The sequence below is a fragment of the Meriones unguiculatus genome, chromosome 2 (genome assembly GCF_030254825.1).
Source record: "Meriones unguiculatus strain TT.TT164.6M chromosome 2, Bangor_MerUng_6.1, whole genome shotgun sequence".
NCBI lineage: Eukaryota > Metazoa > Chordata > Mammalia > Rodentia > Muridae > Meriones > Meriones unguiculatus.
This window is the reverse complement of record NC_083350.1, coordinates 190799480-190817143: the sequence shown is the minus strand read 5'-3', so window position 1 is coordinate 190817143 and position 17664 is coordinate 190799480. Positions and strand designations below refer to the sequence as shown.

Here is a 17664-nt window from a genome sequence, read left to right as displayed (position 1 = left end):
CTCAACTGACTGCAATCCTTTACTGAGCTGACTTGGAAAGCACTTACGTTCTAAAGAAAAAGCTACCAGATGAATGCTCAGTAATGCCGGAGCAGGAATACACATGAATAGGAAGGTATTCAGAAGGAAGGAGTAACTAACAGATTAAAGCATAATATTTGGTTTATTATATTTTTTCCTTTCTCCCCACAAGAAGAGCATGAAATAGACTTTGTCTCTTCATGGTATCCCAGGTAGGTATTTCAATAGTGCTCAGCCTCTTTGGTGCTGGTCCTGCTGTAGCCCAAGAGGCTCTCTTTTCTCCTTCTTTTATACTAGTCCTGCTCTTCTCCTTCTTCTATACTAGTTCCTCTGCATGGAGCTGTTCCTGGAGCAATGCCTACTACACTCACCACTAAGCCACCAGTCTCCTGCTGGATCTTCAGCTGTAACTGAGTGACTCGCCGCCGGGCACCTTCGATTTGCTCTTCTAGCAGGCTGGCGGGGTTCCGACTATACACCTCATAGATACGCTAGGGAGGGGTAAAGAGAAAGAGGAGGAAGAGGAGGAGGAGGGGAAAGGTAGAGTAGTGGTTAGTGGAGGATAGATGACTTAACAGTAATAAGAACAGGCAGTTATCACAAAACAAAGAATAGAGAAGAGATTTCTGTCTACTAGTAAATGCAGCTATTTCACCATCATTTAGGATCAGAAAAAGGGGTGACTGATGAGAAACAGAATATATGAAGCAGCTGGAGAAAGAAAACAAACAAACCAAAAGGACTGCCCTAAACTGACCTATTTTTTAAGGGCTGGACAGAGTCTTTGTCAACTCACACTCAAGTATAGAACATAGAAGTAGCTATCCAGATCACTACATGGAGAATGTTAGGGCAAATGTAACACAATAAAAATCTCAAGTAAAAAGAGGAACAGCCTAGAGAAGCCAGTAGCCTTATCACCAGAAACTTCTGAAGAGCAGGCACCATCTACCTCTCCTAATGTATTGACAGCGTGCAGCAGAGTGAGCGCACAGAGCTGAGAAGACTGGCCCATTAATACTAGCTGTGCAGGCCTGGGTAAGCTTGAATACAAAGGTCAAGAACGGAGACGACCCAACATCTGAATATGAGTATATAACATGCTCGCTAGAGTAGCCGTGGCAGTTATTTGCCAAAGTGTTTTTGTACAAAAGGAATCACCAGCAAAACATACTAGTTAAACTAAGATGTTAGGTTCACATACTTACTGACTTCTTATCTGAAGCTTCCAGTTACCTGGCAACCTCATTCAAATTCCTTACATTTTATATTTATCTTTGTCATACCATCAAACCCTAAACACTGGTCTCAATATCCAACATCTGCATCCATTTCTTCTCCTGACTCAGAACAGAAATACAATCTTTTACCACTTTGAATCACACTGGTTGCATTGAGTGCCTCTTAGACATCTTTCAGATACCTTTAAAATCTTTCTCAAATTGTTTCTTCTCGTTATCCTACCTTTTAAAGATATCTAAGTTCCCTAAATTAAAAGCAAATTCCCAAAATAAAATTATTTCTACCAATCCAGATTGTTTTTAAGCCACAGCCCATTTTTCTTCCTTTTCCCACCACCCAAGCTACCCTTTAAATGATCAAACAGCAGCAAACAGTGCGGAACGTTAGTACAGTGCCACAGATGCACACAAATCTTCAATCCACTTTTAGATTTCTCCCCTCTGCTTTGGTGTGCTGTCTTCAGCCAAATCTGAGCTTCAGTGATTACCTTGTTGCTGAGGATTCCCCAATCTCCTTGTTCCAGAGCCATTTCCCAGAGAATAGTCTACCTCACAGGCATGCTAATTCAGACCCAAAGCTGGCCTTCATTTCTGTCCTAAAAGCCTTGCTCCTGTGACCTATCTGACTCCCCCCCATGGCACCTAGGTACCAACCTTTTACTCTTCTCTCCTTAGCAGATGGTAACTTCTCCTGATGTGACTCCTGATCCGTCTCTTACCTGTTCTCTCTCTTTTGTTCTAACTTCTACTGCTCTTGTCAAATCTTTCATTTCATATACTACAGCAGCCACCACCAAGATTTCTTTATGTCAAGTATGTGCGTGCCTCACATTATGCATGCACAGGTGCCTGCAAAAGCCAGAAGAGGCAGGCATATCTGATGCTTTGACAATGGAGTTACAGGCAGTTGTGAGCGGCTCCATGTGGGTACTGGAAACTGAGCTTGGGTCTTCTGCAGGACAGCAAGGGACTCTTAACCATATCTTAACTCATCTCTCCAGTTCAAAAACATACTTCTCTCAAAAAGACTGATTTGAATATCCGTTTGAAAATCTTTGATCAATTCCCACAGCCTTTAAGAGAAACTCTGAAATCTTTAAGTGACCTAAGTCACTTCCCACACACTGTCCTCCACTGTCATTTTTAATGTTTTGGTCACAGTAGACCGAACCCAACTAATTTATCACCTCATGAAAGTTTAATAGGTAACTGCATAAATTACTCATTCATTTAAGTTTCTATGGTACCCAAGAATTATTTTAAAGTTTGTTATTAAGATATAATTCATATAAGTTGAACTCATTTGAAGTATATAACAGAGGTTTTTAGTATAGTCACACTTACATAGCCACTGTCACTATCAAATAGGAACATTCCTATTCCTTTAATAGGAAAGCTGGTATCTGTAAGCTACCACTGTCAACCTATCTCTCCCACTTGCCATCCTCTGGTAACCAAGAGTCTACTCCGTCATCGAGCATTTGCATGTTCTGGACATTCCATGTAGACAGAACTACACATTTATGGGTTTTTGCCTGGCTTCTTTCGTGTAGAATGTCTTCAGGGTTCTTTCATTTATGCATCCACTCTTTACTATGACTAAACACCCCACTGTGCTGCAGATATACTGCATTCTTCTCATCAGGGTTCTTTCATTTATGCACCCACTCTTTACTATGGCTAAACATCCCACTGTGTTGCAGATATACTGCATTCTTCTCATCAGCTGACAGACTCCAGCTTGTTTACTTTTGTCTACTTCAAAGACAGTTGTCATGAATGTTAATGTATACATTTTTGTGTGAATATGTATTTTTAATTCTTCTTGGCACGTTATCTAGGAGTGGATTTATCAAGTTACATAAAATCTGTGTTTAACACCTGAAAGAACTGCCTAATGTTTCCACGTGACTGTATTATTTTATATTCCCATCATCAGTGATGCAAACAGACTGGGAGAGTGAGCTTATAGAATAGAAGTATTCCTCAGGTTTGTCTACAGCCTTACCGACATGCTGCTCTCCATGATTTTGGCTATAAAAATCCTAGTGGCCGTGAAGCAGAAGCAGTATCTTGTTATTCTGAGGAGCAGTTCTTTTCACATGTTTATTGGCCATCTGTGTTCTTTAATTGTGTGTTAGGGCTGTTTTTCACTACATAGCCTGGCTGGCCTCCTAACTGAAATCCTGCCTCAGACTTCCAAGTGTTGGAATTACAGGCATATGTCACAATGCCTGCCTGTGTCTTCTTTAGAGAATTGTTCAAATTCTTTTCTCATTTTATTTAGAATAAGAACAAAGCTTTTGAGGCTGGAGGAACATCTCTGGAGTCAGCAGCACTTGTTACTCTTCCAGACAACCACTTCGGACTTTGAGAGCACCTGCACGCTCGCACACACACACATTCTTTTTTATATTTTAAGATTTATTTATTTATTATGTATACAGTGTTCCATCTGCATGTGTTCCAGCAGGCTAGAAGAGCACACCAGATCTCATTATAGATGGTTGTGAGCCACCATGTAGTTGCCAGGAGTTGAATTCTGGACCTTTGGAAGATCAGCCAGTGCTCTTAAACTCTGAACCATCTTTCCAGCCCCCCACCCCAACTCTTAAAAAATATTTAAAACAGTTGGGCAGTGGTGGTGCATACATTTCTTCCTAGCATTCAGGAGGCAGTGGCTAGTAGATTTCTGAGTTCGAGGCAAACCTGGTCTACAGAGTGAGATCCAGGACAGCCAGGACTACAAAGAGAAACCCTGTCTTGAAAAACCCCAAATCAACAAAGCTTATAATAAATATTTAAAAACAACAAACAACATTTTGAATTAATCAGCTTCCTACCTAAAGTTTTATTTTTAAATTTTAGTTGTTGTTTATTTGCTTCTAGTGCTCTGTAGGAATTGAATCTAGAATCTAGGCAAGTGTTCTAACGACTGAAACTATCACAGTCCTTGTCAAATTTTTAGCTTTATTTTTGTCTTTTTAAAAATCATTTTCATTTTATTATTTTGTGTGTATGGTTATTATGTATGTCTGTGTGCCACGCAGGGACCACAGAGGCCAGAAGAGAGCACTGGATACCTTGAAACTGGAGTTAGAGACAGTTGTGAGCTGCCACATGGGTGCTGGGATTTGAACTGGGTCTTCTAAAGGAGCAGCCAGAGCTCTTAACTACTGAGCCATCTCTCTAGCTTGGTTCATTGTTTTTTTACTCCTGAGGTGGAAGAGTTCTTTACATATTCTTATAGACCCTTAGCAGATATATGACTGTAAACTATTTCTTCTCTTCTGTGAGCTGCCCTTTTATTTTTTATATTGTTCCTTTATACACAGACATTTTAATTTTGATGACATCCAATTATCTTGTGGGGAACTGTTTGTACTTTTAGTAGCATAAAGAAACCAGTGGCTAGGGGGCTGGAGAGATAGCTCAGTGGTTTAGAGCACTGGCTGTTCTTCCAGAGGTCCTGAGTTCAGTTCTCAGCAACCACATGGTGGCTTATAACCATCTATAATGAGATCTGGCGCCCTCTTCTGACGTGAAGGCACACATGCAGACACTGCACACCAAATAAATAAATACACAAACAGCTAGATAAATAGATAAATAAATAAGTAGATAAATAAATAAATAATAAAAACGGTGGCTAATTCAAGCTTATGAAGACTCATACTCATGTTTCTTTCTAAAAGTTTCATATTTTTCTTTCCTAATTATTTACATTATCTAACATAATGTAAATGCTGTGTAGACAGTGCTGAGAAAATAACAACAGAAAAACATCTTCACATATTCAGCTCAGCTGCAAGTCCCCTCTTTCAAACACTTCTCTGGAGTTTTATATTCTTCTCTGTTGAGACTTTATTAATCCATTTTAATTAAATTGTTAATTACATGAGATAAGGATCCAAATTAATTCTGTTTGTAGATATCCAGTTGATCTAGCACCATTTGTTGAAGAGACAAACACTACTGAATTGTCTTAGTACCTTTATTGGAAATGAGTTGCTATAGTTGTATGGATTAATACATAATTCTGAATTCTAGTCCATTGGCCGTATGTCTGGTCTTACAATGGTCTTAGTAATCCAATGGGAATACACAAATACCAACATACAATGTAGCAGAGCTTCACTCATCCCGCCCTGTGGTACTGCTATAACTCCTTAAGAGAAAGGCACACCTTTCATTTTTGTCTCTGTAACCATTCAAACACCTCCTCTAAGGCTACTCCCATTCACTGCTCTAACAGAATACTTGGCACACTGCAAGAACACAATGCTTGTTAAGCGTGTTTTTGCAACTTCATGCCTTTGACCTAAACTTTTTCCTCACTAACATACCCCCAACTCTTTTTTTGTTTATTTTTGAGTCAGTGTCTCTCTATGTAGCCTTGGTTAGCCTGAAACTCACTATGTAGACCAGAAAGGCCTCAAATTCAGATATCCACTTGCTTCACCCTCCCAAGTGCTAGAATAAAAGTTATGTTTTCCCCCTACCCCTTGCTGCTAAAGTTCTGCCCCTCCAAACCCAAACAAAATACCATTTTTACTATGGAGCTTTTACATGCCACTGTATTTCTTCCTCCTGTTAATTTTTATGATGACCTCTTTGTTCTTCCTACTTTCCTCTTACTAGGATCTGAAATTTCCCCATTAGACTTAAAGTACCCTGAAGGTGAGCACGATCTCATTTCCCTTTTGTATACCACAGAGACTAAAGCAACGGTTTATACACAGTAAGTACTCAGAGTGACCTATTCCAGCCACACTCATCTTCTTCCTCATCTCTGTGTCCTTCATTTCCGACACTGGCAATCTCTCTTCACCCTCTCCACCATCAGTCTACCCCAGCATTCATCTGTCTGTCCCTATCTCCCATGTTTACCTTTCATTTCTTTGGAATCTTCTAACAACAATTCCAATGAACTCCAATTTTCCTCAGTTCTGGCAGTTTCTCATTTTAGTCTGTTTCCTTATTTATTCATTTATATTTAGTCAAATATTCATTATCCTAATGTATTAACCATGGGATTCTGCTACCCTACTACTCCAATTGGCCAAAGGCAAGCCTTTTAATGTCGTAAGAAGTACCCTCTTTTTTCCTAGGGACTGAACTTGGGTGTCAAGCATGTGCTCCACTGGGCTATTTACCCACAGACCCTGGGGTTTCACTATAATTGGATATGGTTACAAAATTAAGTTGCATACACTGGTGGATTGCTGTGATAAGAGATTACTCATAAAGATAATGGCTAGCCTATCTTTCATAGTGATCTCACCTGTAACTCTTTTTCTTCCTGCCTCAGCATATTCCTGAGGATTTGAGTGGCATGCTTTTGGACTTCAGGATCCTAGGAATGGAAATATAACAGTAGTAAGACCCAGAGACTAGCTTAATAGCTTAATTCTTTTATATCTGCTCATTCCTGAGTGAGGAAAGGTGTTGAGAGTAGAATCTGAGTTATGAGCACATTCTGGATAATGCAACACTTTGCTGGAATGTGATAAACATAAATCTTATTTATTTTTTTACTTCACACCGAACTTAAGACATCCTGGCTGTATCCAGCTTTACTACTGAATTGTTTCTAACTTCTCCCAAGTCTTGGCTCAGTCTTCTGTTCAATTTGGAAGCCTGTTCTTTATCCATGCCTGCATCCCACCTCTGTGCATCTTTACACAGGCTTCTCTGTTCTTGAGAGTTTTTTTTCTACCTATGTTTGTTCTTTCTCTTTTCCTCCCAGGCAGCCCTTTTCCTTTGAGAAGCTGGTCTCCTCCTCTTTGACTATTTTTTTTAAAGACCTATTCATTCATTCATTCATTCATTCAATGTAAATGGGTGCTCTATCTGCATGTACACCTGCACGCCAGAAGATCCCTGCATAGATGGTTATAAGCCTCCATGTGGGTGCTAGGAATTGAACTCAGAAGTGCAGACGGTGCTCTTAACCCCTGAGCCATCTTTCCAATCCCTCTTCTTTGACTTTTGAGCATACCCTCCCAACACCAACTGGCAACACTCTCTAACAGATACTTCTGTCCATGCCTCAGGCCCAGGTAGGAAGAATACTTGTAGAGGTCCCTCGTAGGAGCCTTTACACAGAGAGGAAACACTGAAGATGATACCGTAAAACTGCATATTCATTCATAGAGGGGCAGGCATAAGGCACTGTTATACAGACTTCATTTGTGTTTAACTTTTGGTGGTATTCATGTTTTTTGGCCTATGTCTGCTTACTACAACCCCATTCAACTTAAGTTTCAGTGAGGAACAACTTCAAAGAGTCCCTAGAATGATCAGTAGGCATCAAGAAAACTATTACCTGCAGAGGTTTGGGTCCTGTAATGTGCTGTGGAGGTGGCAAGGGTGGAGGAGGAGGTGGTAGAGGAGTCATGGGGTTAACTTTGGGCACTCCTGCCAGAGATGGGCTCTGCTGGAGCCCAGAGACACCAATGGAGGAAGGAGAAGAGCCCAGGAGGGTAAGTGCAACATAGGCGCCAGCTAGAAGAAAAGAAAAAGAGGCTTGCTAGAGAACCACTGTTCTCAAGAAGAGCAGTTATTTAAATCACCAAATAAATAAATAAATAAATAAATAAATAAATAAATAAAATAAAAATGAAAAAAATCATCTTTCACCTTTCATTAAGCCTCACAATCCCATAAATTAAAATCTCCTCACTTTAAAAGTTCTAGTCATTTTCTAATTTCTGGCCCCACTGCCCTGCACCAACCAAGTTCTTCTTTCTTCTTGTAGAGACCCCAACCAAAATTCCACCCATACACACTCCCTATGCGCCATCTCACCCAGTATCCCCCATCTCTTTTCGCTTTTTTAAGGTAGTCTTTCAACATAGCCGAGAATGGCCTTAAATTTGAGATCCTCCTGGTCTCAGTCTCGGTGCTGGGACTGTCTGGGTGCACTACTATGCCCAGCAACCTTCTTTATCTTGTGAAACTGAAGCACAGCACACTGCCCCCATGGCACACAGCACAATTCTAGCCTTCCACTCTCTGAGACTTCGCACATTCGTTATTTAGTTCCTCATTACTCATTCCTTCTACCTGCCTATCTGTAAAGACTCGTTGACTAGAATTTTTTGCCCCTCTTCTGCCTCCAGAGAAAGCTTATAAGGAAGAATGTGAATGGAACAGAGTACCATTTAAATGAAATGTGGTCTTAGCAGGATATGGTGAGGAGGGGCAAAGACAGCTAAAAATGGCGCTATCTACTGGGACAATGCTTGACATTGTCAATGTCAATGCTTGACATCGTGGTAGCGTCTCGCAGCAGTTTAAGTTGACCACTTCATGTTAAGTCTAGAGATGTGGTTTCAGCCGTCTCAATCTCTACAAATGAAGCCTCTAAGGTCAGGAAACCTGCCAATTTGTCCCAGAGTCCACCAGGTCTCCTATTTCTTTTCTTTCTTTTTTTTTTTTTATTTGTTATGCCCTAAACAACTCACATTTGATAAGCTTCACCACCTCCAGGTGTGAGCTATTGGTCACCATGGTGCCGTTCACCTGTTGGAGGGACAAATAACATTGAGTAATGGTGGTGAAAACCTTTTCCAAATTTAAAATGCCATTTCTTAAGGAAGCCATTCCCAGTGCTTTTTAGTTACCCTTAGTTACTTGTTTAATCAAGTTCACATTATTAGTTTGTTCCAAGCTGGCTTCTAAGTTTTCAGGGATAAGACCCTTGTCTCCATCCACTGACTTTTTTAGTTACAGCTGTGTGTATCACAGGCTCTACGGGCTTCATTCTTAATAGTGGAGTAAAAGTCTCTGCAGCTAAGATTTCTTTAATGTGCCAGGACCCCATTCTGTAAAGACAGACCTATATCCAGAAGATCGTCTCATGTCAACACTGTGTGGAAGACAGACTAAGGTAAGAACCCAAGGGATTGGGTCCTTCACTAGCCTGAGCTAATTCCTTTTAACCTTTTTTTTTTTTCTGTCATTTGTGAAATAGGGATAAATAAAACCTACTCCAGAACTCTTCAAGATTGATGGACTTGAAGAGGCCAGAACACAGAAGCCAGCTATCTTCATCTCTTCCCTGCTATGGCTTCACCCTGATGTAGCAGTTGCCTGAGAGTCAGTAATGAGATGAAGCACAAGGTAGGCCACAGCGCTAGGCTGTCCCTGAACCTGCTACCACTGTAAGATGGAGGACAGGTCAAGTTTACTCACTTTGATGATCCGGTCACCCTCTTTCACACCAGCTTTCATGGCTGCACCTCCTGTAGGGATAAGGGCTGGTTAGCAGAGTCTTACAGCCACCCCCAAAAGTCACCAAATCTACACCAAAGTCCCTCTTAGATCACTGGCTCTGAAATTTTATATCAGAGCTTTAAATCCTGGGACATCCAGCAACAGGATGACTTTTAATCTAGTGAGGACTGTATGAGGCCTTGCCTAATGCTCTGCTCTTCACGTATCTCAGAGAACAGAGTTCAGAGAGCCAGCTAATGTGGGACACAGGTAGGGCTAGGCTCTGAGAAGGGTATATTTTTGCCTTATTTGAATGTTTTAAGGCCAGATAAGAGTTATTTCTTATTATTCCATGGGAAACATAATTTTACTATATTAAATATAGTTAGTAAAGTAATATTAAGAAGAATTGGAGAAATGGATTAAAACAATAGCTTTCAAACTGGTGGCTTGTAAGTCTTGAGAAGTTCATAAAGATATTCTCTGGGTTCTTATCATTAGAATAATGATATGATATTCTACTAAAAAACAAAAAACACTGATAAGTTTCTTCATTTGAGATGCACCATATTAAGGCCTTTTGATGTTGGCTGACCAAGAGAGGTGCTCAAAAAAACACGCTCTTGTACTTTTCAACTAGGGGGTGCAGAGGTTTTGTTCACTATATGGTTGTAAGGAGCTGCTATTTTAGCCTTAATTTATACCCAAGAAGCAGGAGAACACTACAACAAAAACAAGTTAATGAGAAGCATAAATATTATATTTTGTAAATTTGCCATTAAATCTAAGTTGTATTTATCTGTTAAATCCCTCACAAAGCATATCTAGATGCTTCTAGTATATAAACTGTACCCTCTATTTTAGATTTTCAATTTGGGAAGTAAGGTTCTCCCTTATCTAAAATGTACTATTTGGGGCTGGAGAGATGTCTCAATGATTAACAGCACTTGATATTTTTACAGAGGCCCAGATTAGTACCCAGAACTACTCACAACTGCTTGTAACTCCAGTTTCAGGTAATCCCAAGCTTTCTTCTAGCCTCTGTGGCAGGTATTATTATTGTTGTTGTTGTTTTTCAAGACAGAGTTTCTCTGTGTAGCCCTGGCTGTCCTGGAACTCACTTTGTACACCAGGCTGCTCTTGAAATCAGAGATTGGCCTGTTTCTGCCTCCTAAGTGCCGAGATTAAAGGAGTGTGCTGGTTTTCCTTTTTCTTTCTTTTCTTTTCTTTTCTTTTCTTTTCTTTTCTTTCTTCCTTCCTTCCTTTTCTTTCTTTCTTTCTGTCTCTGTCTCTCTCTCTCTTTCCTTTTTTTTGGGGGGGGGAAGGTCAGAGAAGGTTTGTGTAGCCTTGGCTGTGCTAGAGTTGCTTTGTAGACCAGGTTGGTCCCACAGAGATCTGCCTGCCTCTGCCTCCCTGAGTGCTGGGATTGCAGGCTTGCACCATGGCGTCTTGCAGATTTTTCTTTTTTGTTTGTTTTTTCAAACAGGGCTTCACTAGGTAGCCTTGGTTAGCCTGGACCTCTATATGTAGGTTGACTTTGAACACACAGAGAATTCCACCTGCTCTGTCTCCCAAGTACTGGGATTAAAAGTATGTGCCACCACGTCCACCTCAAGTTTAGTTTTTTTTAATTACTAGTTATTAAAAGTAACCTGATGTTTATATAGTTGGGCAAGATAGCTACTTCCTTTCCAATTTCAAGCTATTTTCCAGTAGTTTTCTGTATATAGCACATTTTAAGAAGACTTACTTATTATATGTGTGTGTACATCACAATTATTTTAACCTCCTGGCCTCTGCGTGGCTAGAATTCTAAAAGAATTCATTCACTTTCCCCTTCGGATTCCCCCATTTCAACAGTCACGAAGCACTGTTACACACACAATGCCCTTTAAGAACTGTCCACTCTTGACAGAAGGGACACAGTACTTACCAGGGCGCACAGACTGCACCAGCACGATGCGGTCTCCACTAACTGTGAAGCCAAAGCCATGCTGGTCCTTTTGGATGATGACACAGCGTTGAACAAGACCTGTTGGGGGTAGGAGATAGATGTTTGAGAAGGCAGTCTCACTGCAAGGTCAGTTTATCCAAGCCAGCCAATTTTTTTTAAAGTAGCCTTCCCAGACTAATCCAATTCCCCAGATTCACTCTGTCCACATACACTGCTATGATATGTAGCATCCTCAGTGACTGGGAAAACCTGTAATCAACTTTGTAATCCGTATGAGAAGTGACCCTTCTCTAAAGTGCTGAAATAGCTGTCCCTTTAGGCCTATAAGAATGAGACTGCTTGAAGAAGGGCACAGTTAAATCTAGCTGTGCTCTTCAAGACTAGTATTAAAGATGAGCAAGCCCCTGGATGACTGGAAATTTTACATTGTTATGCCCAGTAAACACAGCAAAAGGGGCACTAAAGCTTGTTGACTAGTGTTACATAGCTGGATAAATCATGCTGGTGACTCAGGGTTGTTTCCTTGCCAAATACAGGGAATAATGAATGTCAGGAGAAATCCTTTTATTCATACCAATATTCAAGCATAAAATAAAAAGGCAGGGGGTAAAGCAGGGAGCAAGGGAGGAAGGAAAGAAGAAGGGGTGATAGTGGCTACCAACTGTCTTCGCTAAGGATCTTTACCAGATACTGTACATAGGTGACAGCACTCTGTGGTGATAGGGGCATGGGCTCTAGAGTTACAACAGAACTGGTTCCAAGCCTCAATTCTGTCTTCACCAAGTGTGAGGTTGGGCAAGTTTCCTAACTTCTCCCTGTGCCTCAGTTTGCTTATTTGCAAAATAAGAATATTATAAAAGCTACTTCCTAGGTAAGAGGTAATTGCCATAAAACTCCTAACATAAAACTCAACACAACACCGTATGTGGTCAACATAAAGTTCAGGTGTTTTACATGTGGTGTACAGGATTTCTCTATAGGGGCGCACAGCAGTGTCTATTTGCTGACATGCAACAAGGTGGTTACCTGTTGTCTCTGAGGTGTCAGAGGACTGGCGGTGGTGGGAAGGAGATGTGCGTTCAGGTTTATCTGCCAGAGAAGACAGGCTACTTAACCTAGAGCAGGAGTAAAGAAGACACATTTGTGAGCGGGTTGGGGAGAAACCACTGAAAGGGAGCACTGTTAGAGGGGCCCAGTCTGGAACAACAAGAGATAACCCACCCATCTTGTAACTGGCCACCCCAACAGGAGACTAGCCATGTCTACACAGCTGATAACACCACCTATCTGGAATCCTAGCTGGGCAGCACACGTATGGTCTCTTTAATACTCAGCATGGTGTGAAGAAAAATACCCTTTGTAGAGTCAGACAGCAGCAGGAGGACTGTGCAAACATACATGTGCTTGCTGGGTCTTACCAGGCTGCAGTAGGGCTGAAGGAACAGAACAGGACAGCAGAGAAAAACGAATGCAAGAAAAAGAAACAGCTAGTTAGTGTTAGGTGATGGTTTGCAAAAGGGGAGGAGACTGGAAGGACATGGTGGGCCAGACACATACAGAAGCCTCCATGAGCACAACAGCATGGAATGGCTTCATCTCTTTGTCCCTGACAGTCTCACCTCTCTAAGACAGACTGGACAATCAGTGGTAGGGTTTAGGGAAATGTCAAACTGAACACTTTTTTTTTTTTTTTTTTTTTTTAGAGCAAGGGCATATCAATAACCTGAGCTTCTGAAAAGTTCATTTATCTTCTGGAAACCAGTGAAGACTAGGAATCAGGTCTGTTGGTTACCATATATTTTAACCTCACAATCAGCCCCATACGGCTAGCTTGTGGCATCCTGCTCAGAAGCCAAGACTCTAAACCCTCTACATACCACATTCATTTCTTGATTTCTTCTTTAATTAAGGCTGACAGAGTAACAAAATACAAATGTAAACCATGGCTGTGGCATGAGTTCACAGCTCCAGGGTAGCAGTTCAGTAGCTGCTACCCTTCCTGAGGCAGTTCCCTCAGGAAGGCAAGGTTCCTATCTTAGCTGTAGTTAGTGACTAAGTGGAAGCTTATGCACAGACTCACTGTGCACAATAGCAGAATCCCAGAAATGATGATCTCATATCTATATAACAATACAGAATTTGTCCTGATAAAACTGTGTATAAGGAATGATTTCTCTGATGCCATTAAGGGAAGAGAGTTATGTGAACATTCAAAGCAGTAGATAAAAAGGAAAATGGTATGTTTGCATATTTAATAAATATTTATAAATATAATATGCAAGCATCTACCATATCTTTGCTGAGTACAAAAGAAACAACACTGGTTGTATCTGAGGTGGGAAAGTGGTTGGCTAAAATAGGCACAGGACTGGAGATCTCTCATTACATTCTTTTTTGTGCTTAATTCTAAACTGTGTGAAGATACTAATTATTCACAAGAGCCAGATTAAGTGGCCGACAACTGTAATCCTGACCTTTGAAAGGCTGAGGTAGGAAGACTGCTGAGCTCAAGGCAGTCTGGGCTATATATAACATTTTTTAGACTGGCCTGGGCTATACTGTGAGACTGTAGTCTCAAAAACAAAATCCCTACTCCCCAACCAACCAACCTCATCAACATCACCACCACTACCACTCCCTACACACATTCAGAAATACCAAAGGGCTCTTTTCTTCTCCAGAGGAATCCCTCTTACCTGAATAGCTAAGACTGCTTTTTTACTGGCTGATCTTTGGGTCAGAGAAAGGAAGACATAAACAAACAAACAAATAAACAACAATCTAGGATCTAGGAGAGAATGATGCAGGAGAGGACAAAAGAGAAAGAAAACAAAACAACACAAACCAGACAAGACACTGGAGATGGTTAGTTCAAAAGAAAAACCCCAGTAGAGCTAAGGACCAAGCAGGGCTGGAGTTGATACAGTGATGTGCTTATTATAATGCAAATTCATCAATTTGTCTATTTAAAGTTCTTGTCCTGTACTCAGCAGTAATTTCTAGCTAGGCCATTACCCATAATGCTGAACAGGAAGTTTGGCCTGATGTCTGGTGAACTGTTCTACAGGACCCAGTATCTTACATTTTTCTAACAGGGAATATTATTGAACACCATTGCTCCAGAGACTGCCAAGGGAATAGGGATACAGACAACTGGATGAGGAAAACTTGAAGTTTTGGCCCAAACCCCAGGGACCAGAAGCTCTCTGTCAGGAAGGGCCTTTCAAAAAGGGATTGTCAAGACTGTTTGGTTCTCACTGCTTTACTGCTCTCTTAGTGTACTCACAACATCCTTCTCTCAATCCCAAACTGGGTCTGAATTCCTACTCACACACTTTCAGAGAACGTCCATTTTTACCTTGGTACACCCAGACATCCTCTTACCTTGTTCTTCTTGACCTGGAAGGAAACTGGATTTGTATATCCCCATTAAAACTCAGAAGGTTTCATTTGAACTTGAAAACACTGTTCTGTCTTTGAGAGGTGGGGAATGAGCCTATAACCTTGCATACATCAAGGCTCTCACTGAGTTCAAGCTGGGCTGGATTGCATTTGAGCTGTGGCAATGAATAGGGTTACAGAACTGAAAGCAAGTGTACATTATTCACTGAAGAAGACTTCTGGGGGCATGGACAAAGATCAGCTAACCATGACCAGCCACTATAGGTTCTACTACAAACAAGACAAACAAGCCATAGGTCAGGGCAGGCCCGATGAGGCACAAGCAGATGTCACATGTTAGATATTCCTCCTCTCCCTTCCCCTACCAGTAGTGATGAGAGCACTACCCTAAATAGAAGGGCTCTCACCAGGTAAACAAGATTGTTATTAGTTCCACAGAGGCCTAACTATGGGTTTCTGCTTACCAGGAACTTCCCCCAAACTACCAGGAACCTTCCTTAATCCTACCTCAAACATCAACTACTTCAGACAAGGGGATCTAGTGTCAATCTGAATAGCCTGTATCAGTTCAAAGACCTCATCCTGCTGAATGTCTTAAAAAATATCCACTTGCTTTTCCACCATAGATAGCCTTTGGCAGTCTGATCCCTAATAAACCTTTCTACCCATAGAGCGGTCTGATTTGGTGGTTTCACTGTGTCCTGGCTTATACCATGTAAACAGATGCTTTAAAAACAAAACAAAACAAAAAACCTCCAAAAACTAAGAGCTTAAAGAAGGAAAAAAAATGAACAATTAATTGAAGAAAGAAGAAATACCCATGTTAGGTAGGCCTGGTAGGTGGAGAGAGGGAACAAACTTTTGGATGATCTTGGTTTCAAGTTTGATTACACACTTGGAAGGAAGACCTTATTAGGTTAAAATAGGAAAGACTAGGGAGGAAACAAAGGAGAGAATAAAGTTGTTTGACATGAGATTGAGGTAGTCAGAAGAAAAAAAAATTTTTTTTGTGGTTCTTTTCTCCACCAAAATGTACCACCAAAGTTCAGGTTCCATTTAGTTTCAACCTGGAGAGTAAAGATTTCCCCTCAAGCATGCACTTTCTTGAGATAGTTTTCTGACAAAAATTATCCAGCTAGAGATTTATAGGCCTGTTAGTACCTTTTTCTGTTGTAACAAATGCACTCTCTGTCTCTGTGTCTGCTCCTCCCTCAACACACTCTTGATCAAGAGCAAAGTTTGCCTTGTCCAGAAACTTCAGCTGGAACCCCTATTTCTCAGACTCAGGGCCAGGAGCCTTACCAATTGAGCTCTCCAAGTCTTCTGGAACTCCTATTTCTAACACTAGAGATTATCCTTTCTTAATTTTTTCAGTGACACCTGGCACTTCAGTAGGGACACTGCCTCAAGCCTGGATTTCTGAACAAACCAATGAGCTACCAACAAATGCCTGCTACAAACTAAAATTAGCTCATTTGACTCTTACTCTGCCACATCATTCCCTAGGTCCTTCAAGAACACATGGTTCCTCAGCCTTTTTACTACCTACACAATTATATGTGCAAATGCCTTTCCTCAGGGGGATCTTAAACTTTAGACCCCTTCTCTACTTCTAACAGATCCTAAGAAACACTGTGTTTACTTCTGCCTCTAACTTGTGATGGCCTCTACCCATTCTCCATCATGCTCCTTTTTAAAGATAGTGGCCAAATCACTTACACCCCTTCTGCTCTCCACAAGTTACCTTGGTCCATATTTGAGTTTGAATAATTTCAAACAGCATTAAAGCTGAAGGAGCAGGAGGGTGAGTGACACTCTTTATCAGCAGTTCTCAATCTGTGGGTCACAACCCCTTTGGGGGTAGAATAACCCTTTCATAGGGGCTGCATATAAGCTGTCAGGTATCTTGCATATCAGATATTTATGGTTCTTAACAGTAGCAGGATTGAAGTTCTGAAGAAGATGAAATAATTTTATGGTTGTAGGTTACCACAACATGTATGAAAGGGTTGTAGCACTAGGAAAGTTGAGAACCACTGATCTAGATCCACTTATTGTTAAATTTGTGTCCTATCCCCACCCCCGCTCCTTTCTACTCCCCCTATTTTTTATTTATTTATTATTTTTTTCCAGAGACAGGGCTTCTCTGTGTAGCACTGGCTGTCCTGGAATTCACTCTGTAGACCAGCCTGGCCTTGAACTTAAACCTGCCTGCTTCTGTCTCTCAAGTGTTAGGATTAAAGACATGGACTACTACCACCAACCAGCTCTTCCCTTTATTTTTATTATTTATCTGGGGTGCAGGTAGAGATCAACCTGTGGTGTGCGTGTGCATGAGTGAGTGGGGTTGGGGGTGTAGAGAGGCTGACATCAGATACCTTCTGTTGCTCTCCACCTTGTTCTTAGAGAAAGGATCTCTGCAGAACCTGGAGCTTACCAGTGTGACAGGGCTGGTTAGCCAGCAGGTCCTTTGTACTGCAGAACTGGATTTTCCATGGGCCCTGGCAACCCCACTCACGTCCCCATGCATGCACAGCAGCTGAGTCACCTCCTCAGCCCATATCTGCTTCTCTTCTACATTACACATTCCTCTCACTAGAAAAACTGTAGAGACGAGTAGGACTGGGAGGGAATGAGGGAGGGGGCTACAGCTGGGATATAAAGTAAACAAACTGTAATTAATATAAAAAATAAAAATTTAATTAAAAAAACTGCAGAGACATCATGACATTTTACCTCTAACTACTTTAGTGTATACTAAGTACCTCGAGACTTCTATATGAACTGTGTTATCAGCAAGTCGGAGACTATTACCTAATATACAGT

At 41.1% G+C, this 17664-nt stretch overlaps 1 protein-coding gene across 18 annotated transcripts in view; it reads right to left on the bottom strand.

Annotated features, from left to right (window-relative positions):
• The window catches only part of Arhgef11 (Rho guanine nucleotide exchange factor 11), a 113546-nt gene that overhangs the window by 46727 nt on the left and 49155 nt on the right, over positions 1–17664 (bottom strand). For 12 of the 18 annotated variants that reach the window (XR_009590142.1, XR_009590143.1, XR_009590144.1 and 9 more), the window contains 8 exons: positions 12855–12869; positions 12463–12551; positions 11416–11514; positions 9462–9511; positions 8732–8789; positions 7591–7769; positions 6547–6618; positions 393–512 (listed from right to left, as the gene is read on the bottom strand). Coding sequence is in view for 14 of the 18 variants with exons in the window: in XM_060378549.1 (XP_060234532.1) it covers positions 393–512; positions 6547–6618; positions 7591–7769; positions 8732–8789; positions 9462–9511; positions 11416–11514; positions 12463–12551; positions 12855–12869 (682 nt within the window). In the remaining 4 variants the exon portion in view is untranslated. The remainder of the gene's footprint in view (positions 1–392; positions 513–6546; positions 6619–7590; positions 7770–8731; positions 8790–9461; positions 9512–11415; positions 11515–12462; positions 12552–12854; positions 12870–17664) is intronic. The other 6 variants (XM_060378551.1, XM_060378556.1, XM_060378552.1 and 3 more) reach the window with 3 other exon arrangements.